This window comes from Erythrolamprus reginae, chromosome 7 (assembly GCF_031021105.1).
Source record: "Erythrolamprus reginae isolate rEryReg1 chromosome 7, rEryReg1.hap1, whole genome shotgun sequence".
NCBI lineage: Eukaryota > Metazoa > Chordata > Lepidosauria > Squamata > Dipsadidae > Erythrolamprus > Erythrolamprus reginae.
In genome coordinates this window covers 58984264-59010369 of record NC_091956.1, presented here as the reverse complement: position 1 = coordinate 59010369, position 26106 = coordinate 58984264, and the positions used below count along the sequence as shown (strand labels likewise).

The 26106-nt window shown below is 40.6% G+C and overlaps 1 protein-coding gene across 7 annotated transcripts in view; it reads left to right on the top strand.

Moving 5' to 3' along the window:
* Positions 1-26106, top strand: part of PDE5A (phosphodiesterase 5A) — a 145289-nt gene that overhangs the window by 73277 nt on the left and 45906 nt on the right. For all 7 annotated transcript variants that reach the window (XM_070757677.1, XM_070757676.1, XM_070757673.1 and 4 more), the window contains exons 4-5: positions 21726-21797; positions 22318-22407. In XM_070757677.1, coding sequence (XP_070613778.1) covers positions 21726-21797; positions 22318-22407 — 162 coding nt within the window. The remainder of the gene's footprint in view (positions 1-21725; positions 21798-22317; positions 22408-26106) is intronic.

The window sequence follows — 26106 nt, the reverse complement described above, 5'->3', positions numbered from 1 at the left end:
ACATTATTTTATAAGTACAGTATATTTGGATCCCAGCTGTTTTTCTTTTGAATATCTACAGAACATGCAATTTTATTGAAGTTCCGATCCAATATTGGCAGTAGCTTTGAAAATCTTTGGTATGGTGGGCACTTAGGAAGTAATCAAGAATCAGAAAATGGGATAGTGAGTCCAACAGACAATTGTTCTTCGCTCAATTTTTAAAGAAGAACTTGTTTAAAATATTATAAGAGAAGTAGAGAGATTTCTACGAGCAATGTGGACTGTGTAACATTGCCCATTCTGCTGAATCAATTTGAAACATGTCTTTTTATTTTGTATAAATGCCATTATAGCTCTTCATTCAGAACTTTTTTTTTTTGCAAAAGTTCAAACATTTATTTCTCTTGTTTATTTTCTATGTTGAATAATATTTTACTCTGGCATTGATACAATGGAATATTAAACGTAGTAAACAAGCAAACAATCATGAAAATAAAACTGATTTTGCATTTAAAGCAGTTATTTTATTTTTTAAAGTCTGACCACAGTAAGGAGACTGTTTTATTATTATTTAGAACAGAGAAACAAAAAGAGCAGACAAAGTGAAGCTGATAAATATATATCTTTATACGCACTCCCATATTTAGTATATAAAACAGAAAGGAAACTGTCTAGAATTCCCTCTAGATCAGTGGTTCTCAATCTGGGGGTCAGGACCTCTTTGGGGGGTCGAATGACTGTTTCACAGGAGTAGCCTAAGACCATGGGAAAAGACAAATTTCCCATGGTGTTAGGAACTAAAGCTTCTAATCTGGCGCCTGGGAACATATTTTTACAATCCAACCAATCAGGCGTTAACAGTGGGGGTGTCCCTCTGACCTTCCTGCCAATCAGCTTAAAGCTCTGTTGGGAGAATTGGCGCTAGACTTATGGTTGGGGGTCACCACAACATGAGGAGCTGTATTAAGGGGTCGCGGCATTAGAAAGGTTGAGAACCACTGCTCTAAAGTGACATGATAAAGAAGGAAAATTCCTTAGCTAACTGGTTTGAACAATGTTTTCAGGTTTAATCTCCAACAGGACCATAACAGCAATATAGCTGTAAAAAACAGTGTGATTTAAAACTGAACACAAATTTTATTTTTAAAGATGCATTTCTGTCCAATGGAGGCATTCTTGGATTGAGCAAAGTTTTTCCCTAAGTTGTCCTTATTGAAGTCATCTCAGGAAGTAACAAAATAAAAAACAGACATGCTTAGCTCAGTAATAACATAGGGTAAAAAAAGGACAGATGCTCCCTCTGGAATTAGAAGTAGTTTTTTCACAGAATGAAATCTGAAATCTGCATGGACAAGAATGCAACACAAAATATCCAAATAAAATAAAAAGTTGAATGCATCTAACAATGCTAAAGAAATGTCCCTGGTCTGTGGAGGAAGGCATTTGGGAAATAGAGAAAAATAGTGTGGGTTTTTTAGTGGGGGGTTTTGGTGGTTGTTGTTTTTTTTTTAAAGTCAGCTTCCTTATTTTAAGCACAAAAAAAAGTGGCATTATTCCATAGCATATTATGCACAATGAAATGCTTCCTTTTTGAAGCAAATGAAACTTCTAAATACACCACTTAAAAGAAAAAGAAAGAAAAAAGTTATCGTAGCTTGGTGGACATTACCGTCAGGAAGCTAAAAAAATAACTTTTCTTTAATTGATTTTTTATTTCAAGACAAAACAAAGACACAAACAAAAAGAACATACAACAAAAAATAGACGCCAAAACTGTTCCACTCTTCTCAGAAGTGTCCCGAGAAAAAAAAGAAAAAAGAGACACTTAGAGATCATATCAGGAAAAAGAAAAAAGATAAAGAAAGAGAAGATGTACTATATATGTTACTAGGTAGTATTTACAGAATTTACATAGTTTTGTACCATATAATATATTCTGTTACATGAATGTTCTTTTATTCAACCAATCATAAAACTTAGACCAAATTTTGTAATATTCCGATTCTTCTTGACCCTTTAACCACCTCGTCATCATATCCATTTCAGCAGTCATTAATCTTATTAATTATTTTTTCTTCTTTTGGAATATCAGCATCCTTCCATCCTTGTGCATAAACTAGTCTGGCTGCTGTTAAGATATATATTAATAAATACAGAATTTCTTTGTTATATTTTTGGGAAGAAAAATTCTGGAGTCTTTCCAATTTCTTCTTATATAATTTCTCTTAACCATTTCTCAATTAAATTCTAGTAAGATTTGGCTTTAGGACAGGTCCACCACTGATAGTAATATGTGCCTATTTCTTTTTTACACTTCCAACATTTCGGCTGGGAGTTCGGATACATTTTGGAAAGTCTGTTGAGTGGCAAATGCCATCTGTAGAACATCTTCATCTGATTTTCTTTAAATGCTACAGACTTTGTTATTTGCCAATTGTATGTCCAAAATGTTTTCCATTTCTCCAAGTTTATCGAATGCCCAAAATTCCTGCACCAGCTGATCATACTATCTTTTATCACGTTGCCTTCCGTTTTAGATCTTATCATGTATTTGTAGATTTTCCCAATCATTTTTTCTTGACTATTTTATTTATTTCTGAAAAAGGAAATTCTTTTTATCTGTTATAAATCTTGTTTGGATCTGGGCATATGTCCACCAGTCTATCACCCTGCCCTCATTATTTAATTCTTGTCGGGTTTTTAAATTCAAAGGAGAGTTTAGAAGATCTTTATATCTTAATAATGTGCTACTTTGTAATAAATTTGGATGTCTTATTGCCTCAATTGGAGAAATCCATTCGGGCATACATGATCTTTTTTAACCTCTATCCATACTTGTAATAGAGAATTTCTGATTATATGTATATTAAAGTACATATGCACTTTGTATTTCTCGTACCACACAAAAGCATGCCACCGGAGCATTAGATCATGACCTTCTAAACTTAAGACTCTATTATTTTCTAGGGTAAGCTAGTCTCTGATCCATACCATAGCAGCAGCTTGGTAATACAATTTCCAATTTGGAAGCCCAAAACCTCTTTCCTTCATATCTTCTAGTACTGTTAATTTTATTCTTGTTTTTTTGCCTTGCCACATAAATTTTTTGACAATCCTTGTGAGTTTTTTTTTAATTTATTCTTTCTCCAATATACAATACATATGGAATGAAATAGACATTAAGTAGTATATATAGGGATAGTAAGTCAAAAAGAAGAGGAGTGGATGAGAGGGAGAGAATATATGGGATATATGAGAAAAGGAAAGGTACCGGTAATTGGACAGGGGACGTTAGGCACATCAGTGCACTTATGTACGCCCCTTCAATGAAGATTAACTGGGATTACTTGAAATAAAAACAGTAATTTAGGTAAGATGTTCATCTTTATTGTTGATATTCTACCTAAAAGGGAGAGTTGCAGATTATTCCATATTTCCAAATCTTTTAAAATTTGGGCTAAAAGTTTAGTACAGTTATTTTCTTTTAGGGAAGAGGCTTTAGAGGTTATCCAGACACCTAAATATTTTACCTTCTTTACTGCTTTCATCTCTGTTAAGGTTTCTAATTGATTTATCTGAGCATCAGTCATATTTTTAGTTATCATGTGTGTTTTAGATTTGTTAATTTTTAACTCAGCAACACTACCAAATTCCTGTACCAAACCGATTAATTTAGTTAACGTTGTCAGAGGTTCCTCCATGATGAACACTACGTCATCAGCAAATGCTTGGGCTTTATAAATTTCTTTTTTAATCTTTAAGCCTTTTATTTCATTATTTTGTCTTATCTTAATTAACATAGTTTTGAGTGTTAATATAAATAATAATTATAAAATATTTATGACAATCATTGTAGAAAGATTCAAAAATATTAAACAAAATTATACGCACAGACCAAAGGCAGCCCCATGTAGAGAGCGTTGCAGTAGTCGAATCTTGAAGTGATAAGCACTTGAGGGACCATGAGCAAAGACTCCTGGTCCAAATAGGGCCGCAACTGGTGCACCAGGCAGACCTGGACAAACACCTCCCTCACCACAGCCAAAAGATGGTGTTCTAAAGTCAGCTGTGGATCAAGGAGGACGCCCAAGTTGCGGACCCTCTCTGAGGGGGTCAATAATTCCCCCCCCCCCAGGGTAATGGACAGATGGATGTGTCCTGGGGAGGCAGTACCCACAGCCACTCCATCTTGTCTGGATTGAGTCTGAGCCTCTTGGCACCCATCCCGACCCTGACAGGCCCCAGACATCGGCACATCACTTCCAATGCTTTGCTGAGTGGACACGAGGTGAAGATGTAAAGCTGAGTATTGTAACTCACCCCGTGCCCTTGGATGATCTCACCCAATGGTTTCATGCAAATATTAAACAGCAGGGGGGAGAGGAACCCCACAAGGTAGGGACCTAGGAGTCGACCTCTGATCCTCCGCTAACACCGATTGCGACCGACCAGAGAGGTAGGAGGAGAACCACCGTAAAACAGTGCCTCCCACTCCCAACCCCTCCAATCGGTGCAGAAGGACACCATGCTCGATGGTATTGAAAGCCGCTGAGAGGTCAAGAAGCACCAGGACAGAGGATAAATCCCTGTTCCGGGCCCGCCAGAGATCATCCATCAGCGCGACCAAACCAGTTAGTTCAGAGGTCCCCAACCTTTTTTGCACCAGGGACCGGCTTTAAGCTAGACCAGTTTTCCATGGCCCGGTTGGGGGGGGGGGGGAGAGCTAGCTGTCAGCGGCGCCGTAAAAGGCGCGATCAAGAGAGGAATGGGTGAATGAATGGACGGAGGGTGGGAAGGAAGGAAGGAAAGAGGGAAGGGACAGGAACAAAAGAAGGGTGCAAAGGAAGCAAGGAAAGGTGTGAAAGGGGAGAGTAAGAGAGGAAGGAGTGAAAGAAGGGAATGAGGGAGGAAGGAAGGGAGGAAGGAAAAGGAAAGCAAGAAATGGAGGGAGGAAAGGAAGGAAAGAAAGAAAGAAAGAAAGGGGGAAGGGACAGGAACAGAGGAAGGAAGCAAGGAAACTTATGAAAGGGGAGAGTAAGGGAAGAAGGTAGGAAGGAGAAAGAAAAGAAGAAATAGAGGAAGGGAAGGTAAAAGAGAGAAAGAAAAAGAGCAAGAAAGAAAGCAAGAAAGAGAAAGAAAGAAAGGCAACTTCAAAGAAAGGCTCACTGAGCATCTCTCACTCTCTCTCTCTTTCTATCCCTCTTTCTTTCTTTCTCTTCCTTTCTCTCTCTCCTCTTCCTTTATCTCCTCTCTCTCTCCCTCTCTCTTTCTCTCCCCCTCTCTCCCCCTTTCCCTCTCTCCCTCTCTTGCTATCTCTCCCCCCTCTCCCTCTCTCTTTCTCCCTCTCCCTCTCTTTCTCTCTCTCCCCCCTCTCTCTTTCTCTCTCTCTCCCCCTCTTTCTCTCTCTTCTTCTCACTTTCTCTCTCTTGTTTTCTTTCTGTCTCTTTTGCTTTCTCTCTCTCTCACTCTTTCTTGTTTTCTTTCTCACGCTCTTTCTCTCTCTTGTTCTCTCTCTTGCTATCTCTTTCTCTCCCCCCCCCTTTCTCACTCTCTCTTTCTCACTTTCTCTCTATCTTGCTGTCTGTTGCTCTCACTCACTCTCGTTCTCTCTCCATTCTTCTCAGCGATGACGCGCGCACGCCCTGCCCGCCTCACCTTTGCGAGAGCACTTTCGCCCCGGGCTCTCAGCAAGGGGGTTTGGAGGAGAGGCGGGGCCGGCGAAGGTGATATTGAATGTCGGGGGAGAACGGGCGGCTGCAAGCGCTCCCTATCCCCCTGCTAGCCCACTCGGAATATTCAAAATAAGAAAAGCCTTCGCCGGCAAAGGTTTTTCTTATTTTGAATATTCCGAGTGGGCTAGCAGGGAGATAGGGAGCGCGTGCAAATACCCGTTCTCCCCCGACATTCAATATCACCTTCGCCGGCCTCCGCTGAGGAAAGCCTTTGCCGGCATTTCCTCTCGTTGTCAAGGAGGCGCAGCGGCGGGCGGAGAGAGGGAAGGAGGGGGGGGGGGCAGCGGCGTCCCTCCTGGCCTTGGCGGGCCGCCCAACCCTCCCCACCTCCTGCAAACGCGGCGGGCGGCGGGGGGAGAGCGAGGAGCCGGTTCCGGCGGGCGCGGGGCTTGGCTGGCTGGCGGGGGGAGCGCCGCTGGTGATGCGGAAAGGCCGAGGGGGCCCTGGCGCCGCGGACCGGCTGAAAAGCTCCAACGGCCCGGTCCCGGTCCGCGGACCGGCGGTTGGGGACCTCTGAGTTAGTTGAACAAAAAGGTTAGCCATCACTGCCCTAACCACATTTAATATTAAATAAAGACAGAATTAAGCTATTTTCAGAAAAACAGCTTGTACTCTGTTAAGAGGGCCTGCTGAGTAAAAATGTGGAAAATAAACAGAAATGATGACAATTATGGATGTGAGGATGAAAGTGAAAGAACACTACAGTGTTCCCTCGATTTTCGCGGGAGATGCGTTCCGAGACTGCCCGCGAAAGTCGAATTTCCGCGAAGTAGAGATGCGGAAGTAAATACACTATTTTTGGCTATGAACAGTATCACAAGCCTTCCCTTAACACTTTAAACCCCTGAATTGCTATTTCCCATTCCCTTAGGAACCATTTAGATTATTACTCACCATGTTTATTTATTAAAGTTTATTTTAAAAAAATATTTATTAAAGGTGGATGAAAGTTTGGTGATGACATATGATGTTATTGGGTGGGAAAAACCGTGGTATAGGGGGGAAAACCGTGAAGTATTTTTTAATTAATATTTTTGAAAAACCGTGGTATAGACTTTTCGCGAAGTTTGAACCCACGAAAATCGAGGGAACACTGTATTTAGGAGCCACAGTGTCACAGTGCTTAGAATGCAGTACTACAGGTTACTTCTATTGACTGTATCTGACTACAATACGGCAGATCAAATCTTACTAGGCTCAAGGTTGACTCAGCTTTCCATCCTTCCAAGGTAGGTAAAATGAGGACCCAGATTGTTGTGGGGTAATATGCTGACTCCGTAAACCAATTAGAGAGGATTGTAAAAGCATTGTGAAGCCGTATATACTGTAAGCCTAAGTGCTATTGCTATTTAATCCTATCCTAATACAAATCTAGGCTTTGTCTCCTGACTCCACTTGTATTGCAGTTGGGAGCAATGGGGGAGAGACCCCATATAATAACAACATTTAAATAAACTTAAATAATTACAAATGTCACGCAATGACACTGCTCTAGTAACAAAATGGTAGCTTAGAATTAAACCGTAGAAGAAAAAAAATAAAATGGGTGGAATAAAAAAGACTGCAAAAATACAAAATTCTTTTTTGCCTTTAGCAATCTTGTCTCTTATTTTATTTATTATTTATTAATCAGATTTGTATGCCGCCCCTCTCCGCAGACTCGGGGCGGCTCACAGAAATAATAATACAATGTAAACAAATCTAATATTTAAGTTAATTTAAAAAACCCCAATTTAGAAACCAATCATACATACTAGCATACATAAATGCATAAATTTTATAAGCCTAGGGGGAGGGAAAGTGTCAATTCCCCCATGCCTGACGACAGAGGTGGGTTTTAAGGAGCTTACGAAAGGCTAGGAGGGTGGGGGCAACTCTGATATCTGGGGGGAGTTGGTTCCAAACCGCCACAGAGAAGGCTCTTCCCATGCGTCCCGCCAAACGACATTGTTTAGTTGACGGGACCCGGAGAAGGCCAACTCTGTGGGACCTAACTGGTCGCTGGGATTCGTGCGGTAGAAGGCGGTCCCGGAGATATTGTCCACTATTTTGCTTTAGAGTCACTTTAGAAAACTCTTGGGATATAATAGATTAAATATATAACAAAGAGTCAATATTCTATGCCTGGTCAATATGGCATGATGGTAACAGGCATCTTAAACAATTTTGACTATGGGAGGACAAACAGTGTAATAAAAGGTTGCTATTTGGCTGCCGTGGCTAGAGGAATCCTCCATGCTATAGTGTTTGCTCCATTAAGGTCATGCTTCAGATCCAATAAAATCTTTATTACAGTCATAAATTAGCATAATTTTAATCGTGCTTCTTCTCTGTAAGCATTTTCCCTCTATTCTGTTCTATGACTTACATGTCGGCCTCACTAAATAGATTAGACTAAGAAAACAACTCCACGGGAAGATTAAATCAGAAATCAATCGATCAATAATAATAACAAACAAATAAAACCATTCTCCAGATCTTCCAAATTTGATTGTAAATATGAACAATCTCATAAAATCCTGATTTTCTGAAAAAATTCCAAACAATAAAATTAACCTCCTGGTCTTTCATAAAGCTCTTAAAACCTACCTCTGCCAACGGGCATTGCGGGCCGTGAGTGATGAGATTGCCTCTGGCTGATACTATGTATGATTGAATTGGATGAATGCATATGACTGTATATGGGGTTTTTAATGCTTTTTAGTAATTTGTATAATTCTTTTATAGCTATTTAGATTTTTTTTACATATTGTCGCATTTATAATGTTGTATGCTGCCTTGAGTCGCCTTGAGAAGGGCAGCATAGAAATTAGATAGATAGATAGATAGATAGATAGATAGATAGATAGATAGATAGATAGATAGATAGATAGATAGATAGATAGAAATGAGCTAAATTTACATTGGAATCTGAAGAGAATCTGGAAGCCTTTCTCAGAGTACCACTAAGTGTATTTAAAGCTTGCCATGAATTTGGACACCTTGATTATATATTGACAAATTGGTTGTCAAAATTGGTTATTTTGATAACAGTATAACTCAGTTAATCAATAAATTCAATTCAATTCAATTCAATTTATTAGATTTGTATGCCGCCCCTCTCTGAAGACTCGGGGCGGCTCACAACAACGATAAAAATAATATTACAATGGCACAAATCTAATATTAAAAATAACTAAAAACCCTATCATAATTAAAACCAAACAGCACATACATACCAAACATAAATAATAATGAGCCTGGGGGAAGATGTCTCAAATCCCCCAGTAGAATAATGCTAGCAACAACCATGTACTCAAAATCATCATATAAGTCTAATTAATAAAACAATAAATAAATTTTCATTTTGCCACAAGCCATCCTCTAACAAATCCAATTAATGACTTTCATAGGTTTTACACCTAATAGTTTTGCTCCAGCTGAATGGCTTTGCTCCAGCTGAATGGATTTTTAGTCTAAATTAACATACTCCCCTCCCTTTTTTGCTCTCTCCTCACAGCTCTTTAACAACCACAAGTTTCCCCTTCATGGTAGGAACTTTATATAGAGGGAGAGTTTTCTTTTTTTCTTTTTTTATTCTTTAGAGCAGTGTTTTTTAACCAGTGTGCCGTGGCACCCTAGTGTGCCGCGAGACATGGTCAGGTGTGCCGCGAAAAAGGAAGCTCAGGTTCCAGTCTCGCTACTTTTTGCTGAGAGTGAGAGAGAGTGTGTGAGAGAGAGAGAAAGAAAGCAAGAGAAAAAGAAAGCAAGAGAGAAAGAGAGAGAACGCAAGTGTCAGAGAGAAAGAAAGCAAGAGAGAGAGAGAGATAAATGAGCAAAAAGGGGAGGAAAAAACTTTGCTGAGAGAGAGAGAGTGAGGGAGAGAGAGAAAGAGAGAAAGAGAAAGCAAGTGTCAGAGAGAAAGCAAGCAAGCAAGAGAGAGAGATAAATGAGCAAAAAGGAGAGGAAAAAAAGAGAAATGAGAAAATGATTGAGACAGAATGTCATTTTGTGTCATTTTGGTTGGTGGTGTGCCCCAGGATTTTAGAATATAAAAAATGTGCCGCGGCTCAAAAACGGTTGAAAATCACTGCTTTATTGAAAGGCTTCAGGTTTCTGTGGTTTAGAGCTAATAAAAGTGAAAAAAAATACAGTGTTGTAGAGCCAACAGCTGCAGTTCAGCTGTGCCCTGATAGATTCTTCCCATACACACTGGGGAAGTAAGAAAGTTGTTTCATTTGTAGGAACTTGCATTGTTCAATTGAATATCTCCCTCCATTTTTCCAATTCTTGACAAGACAGTCTGTTAGGAGTGGGGAAGCAGTGAAACATACATTGTGATATCACAGTGCAAGTCTATAAAGTACTTTTGCCTAAAATTAAGATGCAAATACGTACAAAAAAGTTAGGTTTTTTGTGATTTCACAATGCATTTTGCCCATCTCAACAAGGCTGAAATAGATCTATCCTAGTCTCCCTTAATTTTCAAATTCAGCAAAAACTATATATTTCTTTTTAATGCGGGGTTTTATAGTTTTAGATTATATTGGACTTCTTTTTATTGTTCTGTATCTATTTGTATTTCTATTTATATTATTATTGTAAGCCTCACTGAGTCCTTCAGGATTGGGTGGCATAGAAGTCAAATATATACATATGTCACATGTTTTTGCTGAATTTGAAAATTAAGGGAGACTAGGATAGATCTATTTCGGCCTTATTTTGGCCTCATCAGCTAGCCATACCCTCACTGGGACTTGAACTTGCAACCTTTGCCTTGTAAGGCAGAGAATTAACCTCTAGGCTACAGTATCCAATCCCTTCAGCTCTGTACCAGGGAGGGGTTACATGCTTTTTGTGCTTTTTGTGAATATATATATCCACGCATACATATTTTTGCTGATAAGGGACCATCAACAAAATCAATTTTTATATCAACTTATAATTTTAGTGTATATTGTATATAGTTATATTTTAACGGTTTTAGTGTTTTTAAATTGTTATTAATTGCCATTTTATACTATTATTAATTTAATTGATTTTTAAAATAATTGGGGTTCTAAGTAATGGATGACTGGGATAAATTTGCTTGTGGCTATGAATGGAATGACTGGTATGATTGGGTGGGTGGGGGTGGGGGTGTGTGTGGTATGGATGAGTTTATTGATAGTAGTGTGAATGATAGGTCTGGCCCACCTGATGCTCGGGAGACAGGAGAGGAAGGGGCGCCGATCTCTGGGGGGGCAGAGGGTCGAAATATCCCTGTGTTGCTGGGGAGAGGCAGATATGGCGGGGGCCACAGAGTTAGCCGTTCCAGGGGAACGAGGGACCGTTGCTTAATAACGGTCCCTTGTTCTGGCTCTGTGAGCCCAATCTTGGGTACTGGTGGTGAGTGTAACTCTGGCCCTGGGCTCAGGTTGCTGCTGCTGAATGCCAGGTCGGTAGTAAATAAAGCTCTCCTCATCCGGGATTTGATCCTGGATGAGGAGGCCGACCTGGCATGTATTATTGAAACCTGGCTGGGCCCGGAGGGAGGTGTTCCTCTCTCTGAAATTTGCCCAGCCGGGTTTCAGATATGGCATCAACCTCGACCCCAGGGAAGGGGGGGAGGAGTGGCTATTGTAGCCAGGGAGAGCCTTTGCCTGCGTAGACTCATTGCTCCGGAAATTGCGGGTTGCGAGTCTCTCTTGATGAAGTTGGACTTAGGGGTTCAGGTGGGCTTATTTCTCACGTACCTGCCTCCCAGCTGCGTGTCAAAAGCCCTGCCTGTGCTACTCGAGGAGGTAGCCGGGTTGGCGGTGGAGTTCCCTGGACTCATCGTCCTGGGGGACTTCAACCTGCCGTCACTCGGCGAAACCTCTGGGTTGGCACAGGAGTTCATGGCCACCATGACAGCCGTGGACCTGACTCAAGTAGTACAGGGTCCGACTCACGAGGGAGGGCACGCACCTGACATGGTATTCCTTTCCGAGCAATTGAGTAATGGTCTGAGACTAAGGGGCTTAGAAGTATTGCCTTTGTCATGGTCAGACCATTTTCTACTACGGCTTGACTTCCTGGCTCCAATCCTCCCCCGCAGGGAGGCGGAACCAATGAAGATGTTCCGCCCCAGACGCCTGATGGACCCAGAGGGCTTTCAAACGGCGCTTGGGGTTATTCCAGAGGCACTCGTTCACAGTTCGGTGGAGTCTCTCGCGGAGGCCTGGAACAGGGCTGCGGCGGGGGCTCTTGACCGGATTGCGCCTTTGCGACCTCTCCGTGGCGCTAGACCCCGTAGAGCCCCATGGTTCAACGAGGAGCTCCGGGAGTTGAAACGCCAAAAGAGACGTCTAGAGAAGCGATGGAGGAAGAGTAGGTCTGAATCCGACCGAACACTTGTAAGAGCTTTTATTAAGACTTACAAAGTGGCGCTCAAGGCGGCAAGATGCGCGTATCATGCCGCCTTGATTGCATCAGCGGAATCCCGCCTGGCCGCTCTGTTTAGGGTGACCCGCTCCCTTCTTAACCAGGGGGGAGTTGGGGAGCCCTTACAGAGTAGTGCCGAGGATTTTAACACGTTTTTCGCTGATAAAGTCGCTCGGATCCGGGCCGACCTCGACTCCAATTGTAAAACAGAGTCGACTGACAACGAGTCAGTCGAGGTGACTGGGGCACGTACTTGTCCACCTGTCTGGTAAGAGTTTGATCTGGTGACACCTGATGAAGTGGACAAGGCCATTGGAGCTGTGAGTTCCGCCACCTGTTTACTGGATCCGTGTCCCTCCTGGCTGGTTTCGGCCAGCAGGGAGGTGACGGGGAGCTGGGCCCAGGAGATTACCAACGCTTCCTTGGGGAGGGGAGTTTTTCCATCACTCTATAAAGAAGCGCTCGTGCGCCCCCTCCTCAAGAAGCCCTCCCTGGACCCAGCTGTGCTTAACAACTATCGTCCAGTCTCCAACCTTCCCTTTATGGGGAAGGTTGTCGAGAAGGTGGTGGCGCTCCAGCTCCAGCGGTCCTTGGAAGAAGCCGATTATCTAGGTCCCCAGCAGTCGGGTTTCAGGCCCGGTTACAGCACGGAAACCGCTTTGGTCGCGTTGATGGATGATCTCTCACGGGCCCGGGACAGGGGTTTATCCTCTGTCCTGGTGCTCCTTGACCTCTCAGCGGCTTTCGATACCATCGACCATGGTATCCTGCACCGGCTGGAGGGGTTGGGGGTGGGAGGCACTGTTCTTCAGTGGTTCTCCTCCTACCTCTCTGGCCGGTCGCAGTCGGTGTTAGTGGGGGGTCAGAGGTCGACTCCTAGGTCTCTCCCTTGTGGGGTGCCTCAGGGGTCGGTCCTCTCCCCCCTGCTATTCAACATCTACATGAAACCGCTGGGTGAGATCATCCAAGGACATGGGGTGAGGTATCATCAATATGCGGATGATACCCAGCTTTACATCTCCACCCCATGCCCAGTCAACGAAGCGGTGGAAGTGCCTTCCGTAAACTCCTTAAAACCCACCTTTGCCGTCAGGCATGGGGGAACTGAAACATCTTCCCCTGGGCATGTTTAATTTATATATAGTATGCTTGTGTGTATGTCTGTTAGTATATGGGGTCTTTTAAATCTTTTAATTTTAAATTTGTTAGATTATTTATGATTTGTTTCCACGTGTTGTGAGCCGCCCCGAGTCTTCGGAGAGGGGCGGCATACAAATCTAAGTAATAAATAAATAAATAAATAAATAAATAAATAAATAAATAAATAAATAAATAAAAAGGAAGGGAGCCTAGTATAGATCCATACGCATACACACACACGTACACACACACACACACACACACACATGTATGTATGTATACAGTGATAGAGGTACCACTGTATACATATACACAGTGATACCTCTACTTACAAACTTAATTTGTTCCGTGACCAGGTTCTTAAATAGAAAAGTTTGTAAGAAGAAGCAATTTTTCCCATAGGAATCAGTGTAAAAGCAAATACTGTAATGTGTGCGATTGGGGAAACCACAGAGAGGGTGGAGGCACTGTTTCCTCCCAGGAGATTCCTAGAGAAGCCCCACAGAGGCTTCTCCCCATCTTTTCCGGCCCTGTTTCCTCCCAGGAGATCCCTAGAGAGACCCCTTGGAGGCTTCTCCCCGCCTTTTCCAGCCCTGTTTCCTCCCAGGATATTCCTAGAGAGGCCCCACAGAGGCTTCTCCCCGCCTTTTCCAGCACTGTTTCCTCCCAGGAGATTCCTAGAGAGGCCCCATGAAGGTTTCTCCCCACCTCTTCCGGCCCTGTTTCCTCCCAGGAGATCCCTAGAGGGACCCCATGGAGGCTTCTCCCCACCTTTTCCAGCCCTGTTTCCTCCCAGGAGATTCCTAGAGAGGCCCCACAGAGGCTTGTCCCCACCTTTTCCAGCACTGTTTCCTCCCAGGAGATTCCTAGAGAGGCCCCACGGAGGCTTCTCCCTGCCTTTCCTGATTACAGTTTCGGAGGCTTGTGCTTATAAGTTGAAAATGGTTCTTGAGAAGAGGCAAAAAAAATCTTGAACATTCGATTCTTATCCAGAAAAGTTTGTAAGTAGAGGCGTTCTTAGGTAGAGGTACCACTATATATATATGCATGTTTTCTGTTGAATCACCTTGCTGTACCCAAATATGTAAGGAAGCATACTGATTTCCTTTTTGCCTCTTGACCCCACCCAGGGCTATATCCAAGGCATATAGTTGACAAACTATAATATACACGTGTGACATATTTGTGTTGATCAGTGAAAAGTCCACAGATTCAAATCCTAGTAAGGGTATGGCTAGCTGACGAGAGCATAATAAGATTGAAAAAATTTATCCTAGTCTCCCTTCCTTTTCACTTATCAGCAAAAATATGTTACATACATAGGTACACACACACACACACACACATACACACAATATCTCATCATTTTCATGTCCTTGCTTTCCACTGACAGCTACAGATTCAAATTATTCTTGGTGAAGTTTCTGAAAGACCTAAGTACTTTACTTTTAACATTAATGTAATCATTTAGCCGCCCCGAGTTTTCGGAGAGGGGCGGCATATAAATCCAATAAATGAAATGAAATTACACCTAGCAAGAATCAGTTTGTGGACTAATCTTTGCTGTATGCAAACTGCCTATAACTAGAACTTTTGGAAAAAGCTATAATAAAAGCTAGTCTATTTAGTAATAGCTGTGGGTGCAACATATGTAAGATTGGTTTGCTTGATATAGATTTGCGTTGGAGAAAATGGAAGAAATTGCAGTGTATGAAACATTTAGCAAGCTGTAAATGTATAATAACAGGAGTTTGATGGAAAACTGAGGGATTATTTCTTTTGTGAAATGCAGGATTATGGTATCTATTCCGTGTGGTTCCTGTTTTATGGAGATAAAAAGAATTTGTTACATAGTGATCTGAACTGTATGTTCTTTGAGCTATGATATAAAAAACCCTTTATTTCTATAGAAATGCTTTAGGCAAATCCTGTTTGGGACTAACTCGGCAATGTGCAAATGTAGCATCACCCAGTTGTTGGTTTTGTTTTGTTTGATCATATTATTTAAGCAGCATGAGTTTTTGAAAAACCCAGAGGAGTTTAACATTAACCATGAAAGACTAGAGTTTGGGTTTTATGCGCTAGATAGAAACATAGAAACATAGAAGTCTGACGGCAGAAAAAGACCTCATGGTCCATCTAGTCTGCCCTTATACTATTTTCTGTATTTTATCTTAGGATGGATATATGTTTATCCCAGGCATGTTTAAATTCAGTTACTGTGGATTTACCAACCACGTCTGCTGGAAGTTTGTTCCAAGGATCTACTAATCTTTCAGTAAAATAATATTTTCTCACGTTGCTTTTGATATTTCCCTCAACTAACTTCAGATTGTGTCTCCTTGTTCTTGTGTTCACTTTCCTATTAAAAACACTTCTCTCCTGAACCTTATTTAACCCTTTGACATATTTAAATGTTTCGATCATGTCCCCCCTTTTCCTTCTGTCCTCCAGACTATACAGATTGAGTTCATTAAGTCTTTCCTGATATGCTTTATGCTTAAGACCTTCCACCATTCTTGAAGCCCGTCTTTGGACCCATTCAATTTTGTCAATATCTTTTTGTAGGTGAGGTCTCCAGAACTGAACACAGTATTCCAAATGTGGTCTCACCAGAACTCTATATAGCGGGATCATAATCTCCCTCTTCCTGCTTGTTATACCTCTAGATCTGCAGCCAAGCATCCTACTTGCTTTCCCTACCGCCTGACTGCACTGTTCACCCATTTTGAGACTGTCAGAAATCACTAGCCCTAAATCCTTCTCTTCTGAAGTTTTTGCTAACACAGAACTGCCAATACAATACTCAGATTGAGGATTCCTTTTCCACAAGTGCATTATTTTACATTTGGAAACATTAAACTGCAGTTTCCATTGCTTTGACCATTTATCTAGTAAAGCTAAATCATTTATCATATTACAGACGCCTCCAGGAATATCAACCCTATTGCACACTTTAGAGTCATCGGCAAATAGGCAAACCTTCCCTACCAAACCTTCCCCTATGTCACTCACAAACATATTAAAAAGAATAGGACCCAGAACAGACCCTTGTGGCACACCGCTTGTAACCTGTTTCTGCTCCGAATACTCACCATTAACAATAACTCTCTGATGTCTACGCTGCAGATATAAGAATAAGATTTTTATTTAAAATGATGTCATTGCTAACCTCAGAACAATGAATGCATTTGGGATGCCAGTACCTGAGAAGATTGGTGTGAGCTATAAATCATCATTTAACCACCAAAATATTGAAAATGTTTTTCCATTTTTACAACTTGGTTCTTGGAGCTTTGGTGCCTAATAGATGAATACACTTTTCCATATGTGCGCCTAGCAAAAAATCATCTATTGAGGTCTACTTTAATCTTAGAAGGCCTTGTTTCCTATTTCATATCCCTTCCAAACTTCAGTGGCCGCAAATAATGCTATTTTTGATGAACTCTGGGCAAGAACTTGCTGCGAATGTGCTAAGTCACTAGACTGAATTATAACTTTATTTATTGTATATGTTTTTGTGGCTTCCTAGGAGTTCAACTCGTGAGCAACGATAAACAATCCTCCCCGCCCCCCCAGCCACCAGTTGTGATTAAACATCTCTGTTATTGGAATTGGGCTTCTAGCCACTAAGACTCTATATGTGAAACATGGAAAATTGTTCATATCTTCACATTTCAGCATACATATTTTTAAAAGTACAATTTAAAATTGTATCCTTAGTAGCTATATATACCAAAAAATATAAATTAAAACTTACCATAAAAACAAGGTGGTCAGGGATGGGTTCTACTTACCTTCTACTTACCAACTCCTACCCTCAAAACGTCGCTACAGAGCACTGCACACCAAGACAACTAGACACAAGAACAGTTTCTTTCCGAACGCCATCACTCTACTAAACAAATAATTCCCTCAACACTGTCAGACTTTCTACTAAATCTGCACTTCTATTCTACTAGTTTTTCTCATCATTCCTTTCACCCATTTCCTCCCATGTTGACTGTATGACTGTAACTTGTTGCTTATATCCTAAGATTTTTATTAATATTGCTTCTTCATTGCTTATTTGACCCCTATGACAATCATTAAGTGTTGTACCATATGATTCTTGACAAATGTATCTTTTATTTTATGTACGCTGAGAGCATATGCACCAAGACAAATTCCTTGTGTGTCCAATCATACTTGGCCAATAAAAATTCTATTCTATTCTATTCCCCACTGGTTCGCATTGCGACCCCTTGTGCAATTTTGCATCGGTACATGCTTAGTAGCTGGAATCAGCCCAAAACACAGCTGAGGAGCTGATCAGCTGCACTTCGGGGGAAGATATAAAGGTCAGTATTAACCTGGGGGCAGACAGGAGGTCCTTTTTCATGCAGCTGAACAGGAGAAACCTTCCAAACAGGGAAAAAAAATCACAAAAACTGTCAAAGAAAAAGATGGCAGGGCAAACAGCTCTCCGGTAGAATTGTAAAAGAATAAATTTTCCAAGACTGCTGTGAATTATGGGAATTAAAAACATCTAAGAGGTAACTGCTTGGGAAAGGCTGCACTATATCAGCAGTCACTCATTGCTGGATATTGCAGAAGAAATTCTCTCTTGATCAGTGTTTCTCAATCTTGGCAGCTTTAAGATGTGTGGACAACAACTCCCAGAATGCTGACTGGGAAATTCTGGAAGCTAAAATTCAGACATCTTATAAATTTTAAGCTATTTGAAATTATACAGTTGCCTAGAAACATTTAAAAAACAAAGGGAAGCACACATCTGTCAGGAAAACCAAAAAATGCTGAATGTAATTGCCAGGTAGTCCTCAACGTATAAGCGTTCATTTAGTGAGTGTTCGAAGTTACAACGGCATTGACAAAAGTGACTTATGACCATTTTTCACACTTAACAATCATTGCAATATCTCCATGGTCACATGATCAACATTCAGACACTTGGCAACTGGCATGTATTTATGACGGTTGCAGTGTCCTGAAGTCATGTGATCACCTTTGGCAAACTTCTGACAAGCAAAACCAGTGAGGAAGTCAGATTCACTTAACAATTGTACAGTGTTCCCTTGACTTTCGTGGGGGATGCGTTCCGAGACCGCCCGCAAAAGTCGAATTTCCGCGAAGTAGAGATGCGGAAGTAAATATACTATTTTTGGCTATGAACAGTATCACAAGCCTTCCCTTAACACTTTAAACCCCTAAATTACAATTTCCCATTCCCTTAGCAACCATTTAGATTATTACTCACCATGTTTATTTATTAAGGTTTATTAAAAAAAATATTTATTAAAGGCGGACGAAAGTTTAGCGATGACATATGACATCATCAGGCGGGAAAAACTGTGGTATAGGGGGAAAAACAGCGAAGTATTTTTTTTTAATTAATATTTTTGAAAAACCGTGGTATAGACTTTTCGCAAAGTTCGAACCCGCGAAAATCAAGGGAACACTGTATTACTAACTTAACAACTACAGTGATTCACTTACTAATTGTGGCAAGAAAGATTGCAAAATTCACCTAGGGATTATCTACGAGTCTACGGAGAGGGGCGGCATACAAATCTAATAAATAATAATAATAATAATTATTATTATTATTTTAATAATAATCTTGCTTACAATAATAATAATTATTATTTTAATAATAATAATCTTGCTTACAATGAAAATTTTGGGCTCAATTACGATCATAAGTCATGGACTATCTGTAAGTAAGTCAGAAAGACATCATAAATAATACTGGCAGGTTTCATTAAAAAGCTTTTTGAATTTTGCTGTGCATATTTATAACTGAATCAACTTTTCAGTCAGACAAGCAAATATATGTGCTTCAATTACGTTATATTAAAAATGGTATAGAAATGGCAAAATCGGGGTAGTCACATTGTGTTCAAAGTTTTAAAATATTTATTTAATTTTTTTTTTTTAAAGTGCTTCAATTACGGCCCACATTTGTTCAAAAGTTGGAACAATCTTTTAAATTAAACTAGTCATAGTATGAAGGGCAGCTGATATAGAGGTGGTTCTCCACTTAACAATAGTTCATTTAGTGACTGTTCAAACAGACTGTTAGAACCACACTGAAAAGGGGACTTAGGAACTTTTTTCACACTTACAACTGTTGCGGCATCCCCATGTTCACATGATCAAAATTCAGACACTTGGCAATTGGCTCATACTTACGACCATTGTAGTGGTCCCGAGTTCATGTGATCCCCTTTTGCAACCTTCTCACAAGCAAAGTCAATGAGGAAGCCAGATTCACTTAACAACCACGGTTGGGTTTTAACTTACCTCCCCGCCGGTTTGCTTCCTCCTGCGCTGTGTGCCTGCCTGCACATTGTGTGCCATGTAGCTGCACTGTATGCGTTCACACATGTGCAGTGCCAAAAATTTAGCTTCCATGCAGGCACAGGGGCAAAAAGCAGCCCCAAAAAAGGTTCTGCGCATGCTCAGAAGCCAAAAACGAGATGGCAGTGGCCAGGGACTGACACCGACAGTACCGGCTCCGTGGCATCACCACCGGTTTACTCTATAGAACCAGTAGGAACTCACCTTTGTTAACAACTGAGTTACTAACTTAACAATTGTGGCAAGAAAACCCATTTTAAAAATCCACTTAACAAATTTTTCAATTAACAATATAAATTTTGTGCTCAATTGTGGTCATAACTCAAGGACTACCTGTAACATAGATGTAATATGAAGTGATTTCCTAATTCCACCAACTGCTCTGCAGATTATATGATGAGCATAATATTTTAATATGACGTATGTTTTGACGGTATATTTTAAGAAATGATGGTATATTCTTAACAAATCATACTAATAATTATACTGAAAGATGTCCAAGTAACATTGCTAGCCACAATGTGGGTAATGCTTGCTGGGAAAAATAAAGACAAACAGGTGTCTGTGCAGTTGGTGATTATTTACTACTTACTTTGTTGTTTGCAAAGTAAGGTAATTTTGTCAACATAGAACAGTTTCAGAAAGCAGCTCTCCACTTTTCAATGAGTTTTTTCTTCACTTCCTGAGAGTATTAATAGAGGTATTTTTTGGAGCACTGTTGTGCAGCCATATAAAGTTTTGTGGTACAATGGGAACATTTAGAAACTTTTTTTTCTTATTTATACAGATGCCTTTTGTAACATCAAAAGCCACATTATGTCCCAAGAACTGACTAATGGTCCGGTCTGGCTTAGCCTGGGGGAACTAAATTCTAAATGAAGTTTTACAATCTGTCTGATGTAGCTTTTGTTGGTATCTATGATCAGGAACAATCAAAGGGCTAAATGAGATGCATTTTAAGTAAACTCCACTTATGTGTAAATTTTTAATGGGCAAAAAGCAGCAGGAGAATTGGGATAATAATTAATCTTACAACAGGAGAAAAAGTTGAATAATTTTCTGCCCTGATGATAAAAATGTCTTTTTTTTCAACATGGACTTTCCTATAATACAAATAAAATGTATAAAATAACAAATTTCAAATGTGACATAGCAGAATGGTTACATTTCCATTTTGTGGTCCATTCCACCAGCCAAAATAATTTCTTTATAAAATGCATGTTAAATGCAAATATGTGAATCATAGCATCTTGTTGGTTTGGCTAATAGTCACATTTTGGTATCTTCCATATGTGACTGTATTTTGATTTTCATAATGGCATATGAAGTCCAACCAAACTGGTGGGCAACAGTTTAGAAAAGCCTGGGGAGGAAGATAGATTACAATTGTTGAAAACTATAAGCCTTGATTTCCTTTTCGTTTCTCAGCTATTTCCATGATGGATCAAGTGGCTGAAGTAGGGGTGGGTTCCAATTTATCTCACCGCCGTCCACTTCCTCCTGCGCCGCGCAGTGCCAAAAACTAAGCTTCTGCACATGTGCAGAAGCAAAAAACAAGATGGTGGCGCCTATGGCACCACCGCGAGAGACAGTTCAGGGGCCTGGCTAGTCTGTGAATATTTTATTTATTTATATATTTACTTACTTACTTACTTACTTACTTACTTACTTACTTACTTACTTACTTACTTATTTATTAGATTTGTATGCCGCCCCTCTCCGTAGACTCTGTAGAATAGTGAATAGTGAGTTTAGTAATGTTTATTCTTAAATATACATGGATAAGAAAGTGGGTGGACTACATTTATCACCCAAGAATCTGCTACTAGGATCAAAGCGATTTAAAAATGTTTAGATTCTAAGAATCTGAAACGCTTCTTGGATGTTCTGTCTTTATTATATTGATGGTCTTTGACTGTAATAAAGGTTTTACTTACTAATATGCATGGATAAGAAAATGGGTGTAAGTTTTAAATGTAAGGATACTACTGTTTCATTGGTGTTTTAAAAAAATTCATACCTGTGTATCAAAAACAATAATAAACTTTACAACAAATCTTGGTCATGTTATGTAGCTATTTATTTTTTTATGTATTTCATCTTAAATGTATATTGATTTTTAATCAGGTGGTTGGTGTGGCACAAGCAATCAACAAAAAATCTGGTGGTGGAGCAACATTCACTGAGCAAGATGAGAAGGTATATTTTACAATTTAATTTTTAGAAATAAATGTTACCATATATTAAGTGCAGACAATTCTGCTAGGACAAAAGAAGAATTCATTCCTCCTTTCTAAATAGAATTTGTGATGAGCATTTGTGGGATGTCAGAATTAAAAGATGAACCAAAGGGGCTCATGGTCTGAACAGAATTCAGTTCTTATTTTTAAAAACGGAAGCCTACATTTAATATTTCCTACAAGACTGGGCATTGTCTGCATCTGTTTTTGTGTTTGCAAAATTCACCACAACTCTTTACAGTAGAATCTAATGTAATATTGGTATTTTAAGATGGATATAAACAGCACTCTTTGCTAATAAAATAGAGTGCTTAGGAACTGGAAAGGCTTCTAACTGCTCAAGTATAATTAAATAGTAAAAGTGCTATTAGAATTGTCAAAATATCAGATCATTTCAAAATACAAATCAGACTGTTAGACGTTTGGGATTCCAAATCTGAGGATCTTTAGTTATATAGGTTTTGATGTCTAATTTACAGGATTTTGCTGCTTACTTGGCTTTTTGTGGAATTGTTCTTCACAATGCTCAGCTCTATGAGACCTCCCTTCTTGAAAACAGACGCAATCAGGTGAGGTAAAGGTATCATATCTTTGGGTGTGGTGTGTATAAGCGATGTACAGTATTAAAAACATTCATTTCATGTTTTTTCATGTGCATCAGGTATAGCCAATAAATATGGTATGCTGTTTTGAGTGCCCTTGATGCCATAATTGGTAGCTGGTCTAAAAGGAACAGGAGACATTGGCAGTATGCATTGCCATCCTCCTGCATTGAGATCTAACCTTGAAAATGAGTGGGGATAAGGAAAGGAAGGTTGGGTATATTAGAGAAGAAGATAACAGAAACTACAGAAACTTAATCTAGCAACCAAGGGCAGGTAAGCATCCTATATGCTATAAATATTTCTGCCACAACAGTCACAATTAATTTTATTTATTTTTATTTTATTTATTGGATTTGTATGCCGCCCCTCTCCGTAGCCTCGGGGCGGCTAACAACAATGATAAAAACAACATGTAACAATCATAGTTCCCTCTAAGCTGAGCAGTGAGCAATCGCTCACTTAAAAATCATCATCAACTCAGAGTTTTCCAAACCTGCCCAGAAGCCGAGAGGGAAAGAGTGAGAGGGAAGGAGAGAGAGAGGAAGAGAGGAAGAGAGAGAAACAGATAGAAAAAAGAGAGGAAGGAAAAGAGAAAGAAAAAGAATGGGAGTAAGGAAGAGAGAAAGAAAATCAAAATCTAGTTTGAAACTAGCTCAACTATTTAAGTGGCATTTTGATATTGATAGAGTTGCCCTATTATGAGCTCACTGTTATAGACACACAGTACAGTATTTTATTTTGAAATTCTCTGAGGCAAAACAGGGTGGGTTTTTTATTTGTTTGTTTGTTTATTTATTATTTCTGTGCCGCCCAGTCCCGAAGGGACTGCCGCTCAGACGCTATACTTTTCCGCCCACCCCCCAAAAAATTAGAGGGAACACTGGTAACAATCCAATCCAATACTAAAATAACTAAAAAAAACCTTATTATAAAAACCAAACATACATACAGACATACCATGTGTAAATTGTAAGGGCCTAGGGGGAAAGAATATCTCAGTTCCCCCATGCCTGATGGCAGAGGTGGGTTTTAAGAAGCTTACGAAAGGCGAGGAGGGTGGGGGCAATTCTAATCTCTGGGGGGAGTTGGTTCCAAAGGGCTGGGGCCGCCACAGAAAAGGCTCTTCCACTGGGTCCCGCCAAACAACATTGTTTAGTTGACGGGACCCCGAGAAGGCCCATTCTGTGGGACCTAACTGGTCGCTGGGATTCGTGCAGCAGAAGGCGGTCCCTGAGATAATCTGGTCCGGTGCCTTGAAGGGCTTTATAGGTCATAACACTTTGAATTGTGACCGGAAACTGATCGGCAACCAATGCAGACGTGTTGTCATGTGGCCTCTTGGGAAAATGAATTGCCCACCCTTGCTGTAGACTCCAACTAAACCTTTATGTTATCAGCTACTAAAGCTGAACTACAAACATCATTATTCCCAGTATATGATGTGATTTCATCCTGCTTTCTATCAAGGGATTCATACATAAGCCTAATGATTCCTGGCAACAAAATATGTCAATGTACTTTGTAATATGACGGAGAATGGCATTGAGGAGGAAAGTTTAATTCTTCCCTTGTTGCTTGCAATCTCCACAAAATTCCAATAATTCCAATATAGACCTCTTTTAGGCTGGGCTTCATTGGAAATACTTTTTTCCCCCAAACATAATTGCTGTGGAGAGGCAACAATTGGCTGGAGAGTTCTGCCGCCTGCATATGGCTCATGGACTGGAACATCTATACCTATTCTAGCTTACAGACAACTTATAACCAGTTGTTTAATGTCCTTTCAAACTTACAAAAACAATTAGTGATACCTTGTCTTACAAACTTAATTGGTCCCGGGACGAGGTTCTTAAGGTGAAAAGTTTGTAAGACGAAACAATGTTTCCCATAGTAATCAATGGAAAAGCGATTAATGCGTGCAAGCCCAAATTCACCCCTTTTGCCAGCCAAAGCACCCGTTTTTGCGCTGCTGGGATTCCCATGAGGTTCCCTCCATAGGAAACCCCACCTCCGGACTTCTGTATTTTTGCAATGCTGCAGGGGAATCCCAGCAGCGCAAAAACGAGCGTTTTGCTGGCAATGGAATTCCGGAGGTGGGGTTTCCCATGGAGGGGAGCCTCAGGGGAATCCCAGCAGTGCAAAAACGGGTGCTTCGCTGGCAATGGAAGTCCGAAGGCGGGGCATCCCAGCGGCGGTGGTGGGTTTGTAAGGTGAAAATAGTTTGTAAGAAGAGGCAAAAAAATCTTAAACCCCGGGTTTGTATCTCGAAAAGTTTGTATGACGAGGCGTTTGTAAGACGAGGTATTACTGTACTTGTGACCCATCCTGAAAATGACAACTGCTTCACTATCCCCATGGTCACATGATTGTATTTCAGGCATTTGGCAATCAGCTTGCATTTATGACAGGTTATAACAGTGATGGCGGACTTTTTTTCCCTGGGGTGCCGAAAGTGCGCGTGTACACGCAATTGAATGCATATACATGCCCATACTCATAATTCAATGTCCCCCCTGCAGCCAGGCCCTCCTGCGCATGCATGTGCAACTTTTCCCATGCCCAACTTTGGGCCTAGTAGGCCTCCCTGAAGCCTCCGGAGGATGGAAATGGCACATTTCTCAACTTCTGGTGAGCCCAGTAGGTCCGTTTTCTGCCTTCCCCAAGCTCCATAGGCTTTCTTGAAGCCTGGGGATGGTGAAAACCCGGAGGCCAAAAACGCCCTTGCAGAATCTCCATGTGAGCCCTATACTTATCTGGTATCTAAAATAGGCTACATAGAGACTCCAAGGAGGGGTGGGGAGGTGGGATAGGGCCAGCCAAAAATCAGCTGGCCGGCGCGCACATGCACACTGGAGCTAAGCTAGGGCAACGGCTCACGTGCCTGCAGATATGGCTCTATGTGCCACCTGTGGCACACATGGTATAGGTTTGCCATCAGGGGTTATAATATCCACAGTTGGATGATTGTGTTTTGTAAGATTCTTTGCTGTTTTCCAGGGGGGGAAAGGGCAGACACCCATTGAGTAAGCTGGATTCAGACTTACTACTATGTATTTCACTAATCAGTTATCAAAAAATTGATCATAAACTCAAGTCTGGTCACATGATGACTCAGTTTACAACAACATATCACCAAAATTATAGGCTCAATTGTGGTTGTAAATCAAGGACTAACTATAGTATTCTATACTGCTCAAAAAATAAAGGGCACACTCAAATAACACATCCTAGATCTGAATGAATGAAATATTCTCGTTGAATACTTTGTTCTGTACAAAGTTGAATGTGCACAACAGCAGGTGAAATTGATTGTCAATCAGTGTTGCTTCCTAACTGGACAGTTTGATTTCACAGAAGTTTGATTTACTTGGAGTTATATTGTGTTGTTTAAGTGTTTCCTTTATTTTTTTGAGCAGTGTATAATCCTTATTGTAACCAGAACATGAGAAGCATCTCGATCCACCATCATGCACCAGTCTGAATTCACCTTTCTTCATTAACCTTGCTGTTAGGTGCTGTGCCCTCTGAATTCTTTGAATAGATAAGATTGAATTCATAATAGAGCAACTGTGTTCTGAGAAAATGTAGCTTTCCCATGTAATTCGGTGTGCAAAACTAAAAGTAGGAAGAAATTTGGAATATGGTATAGTATATTGCTTCTAT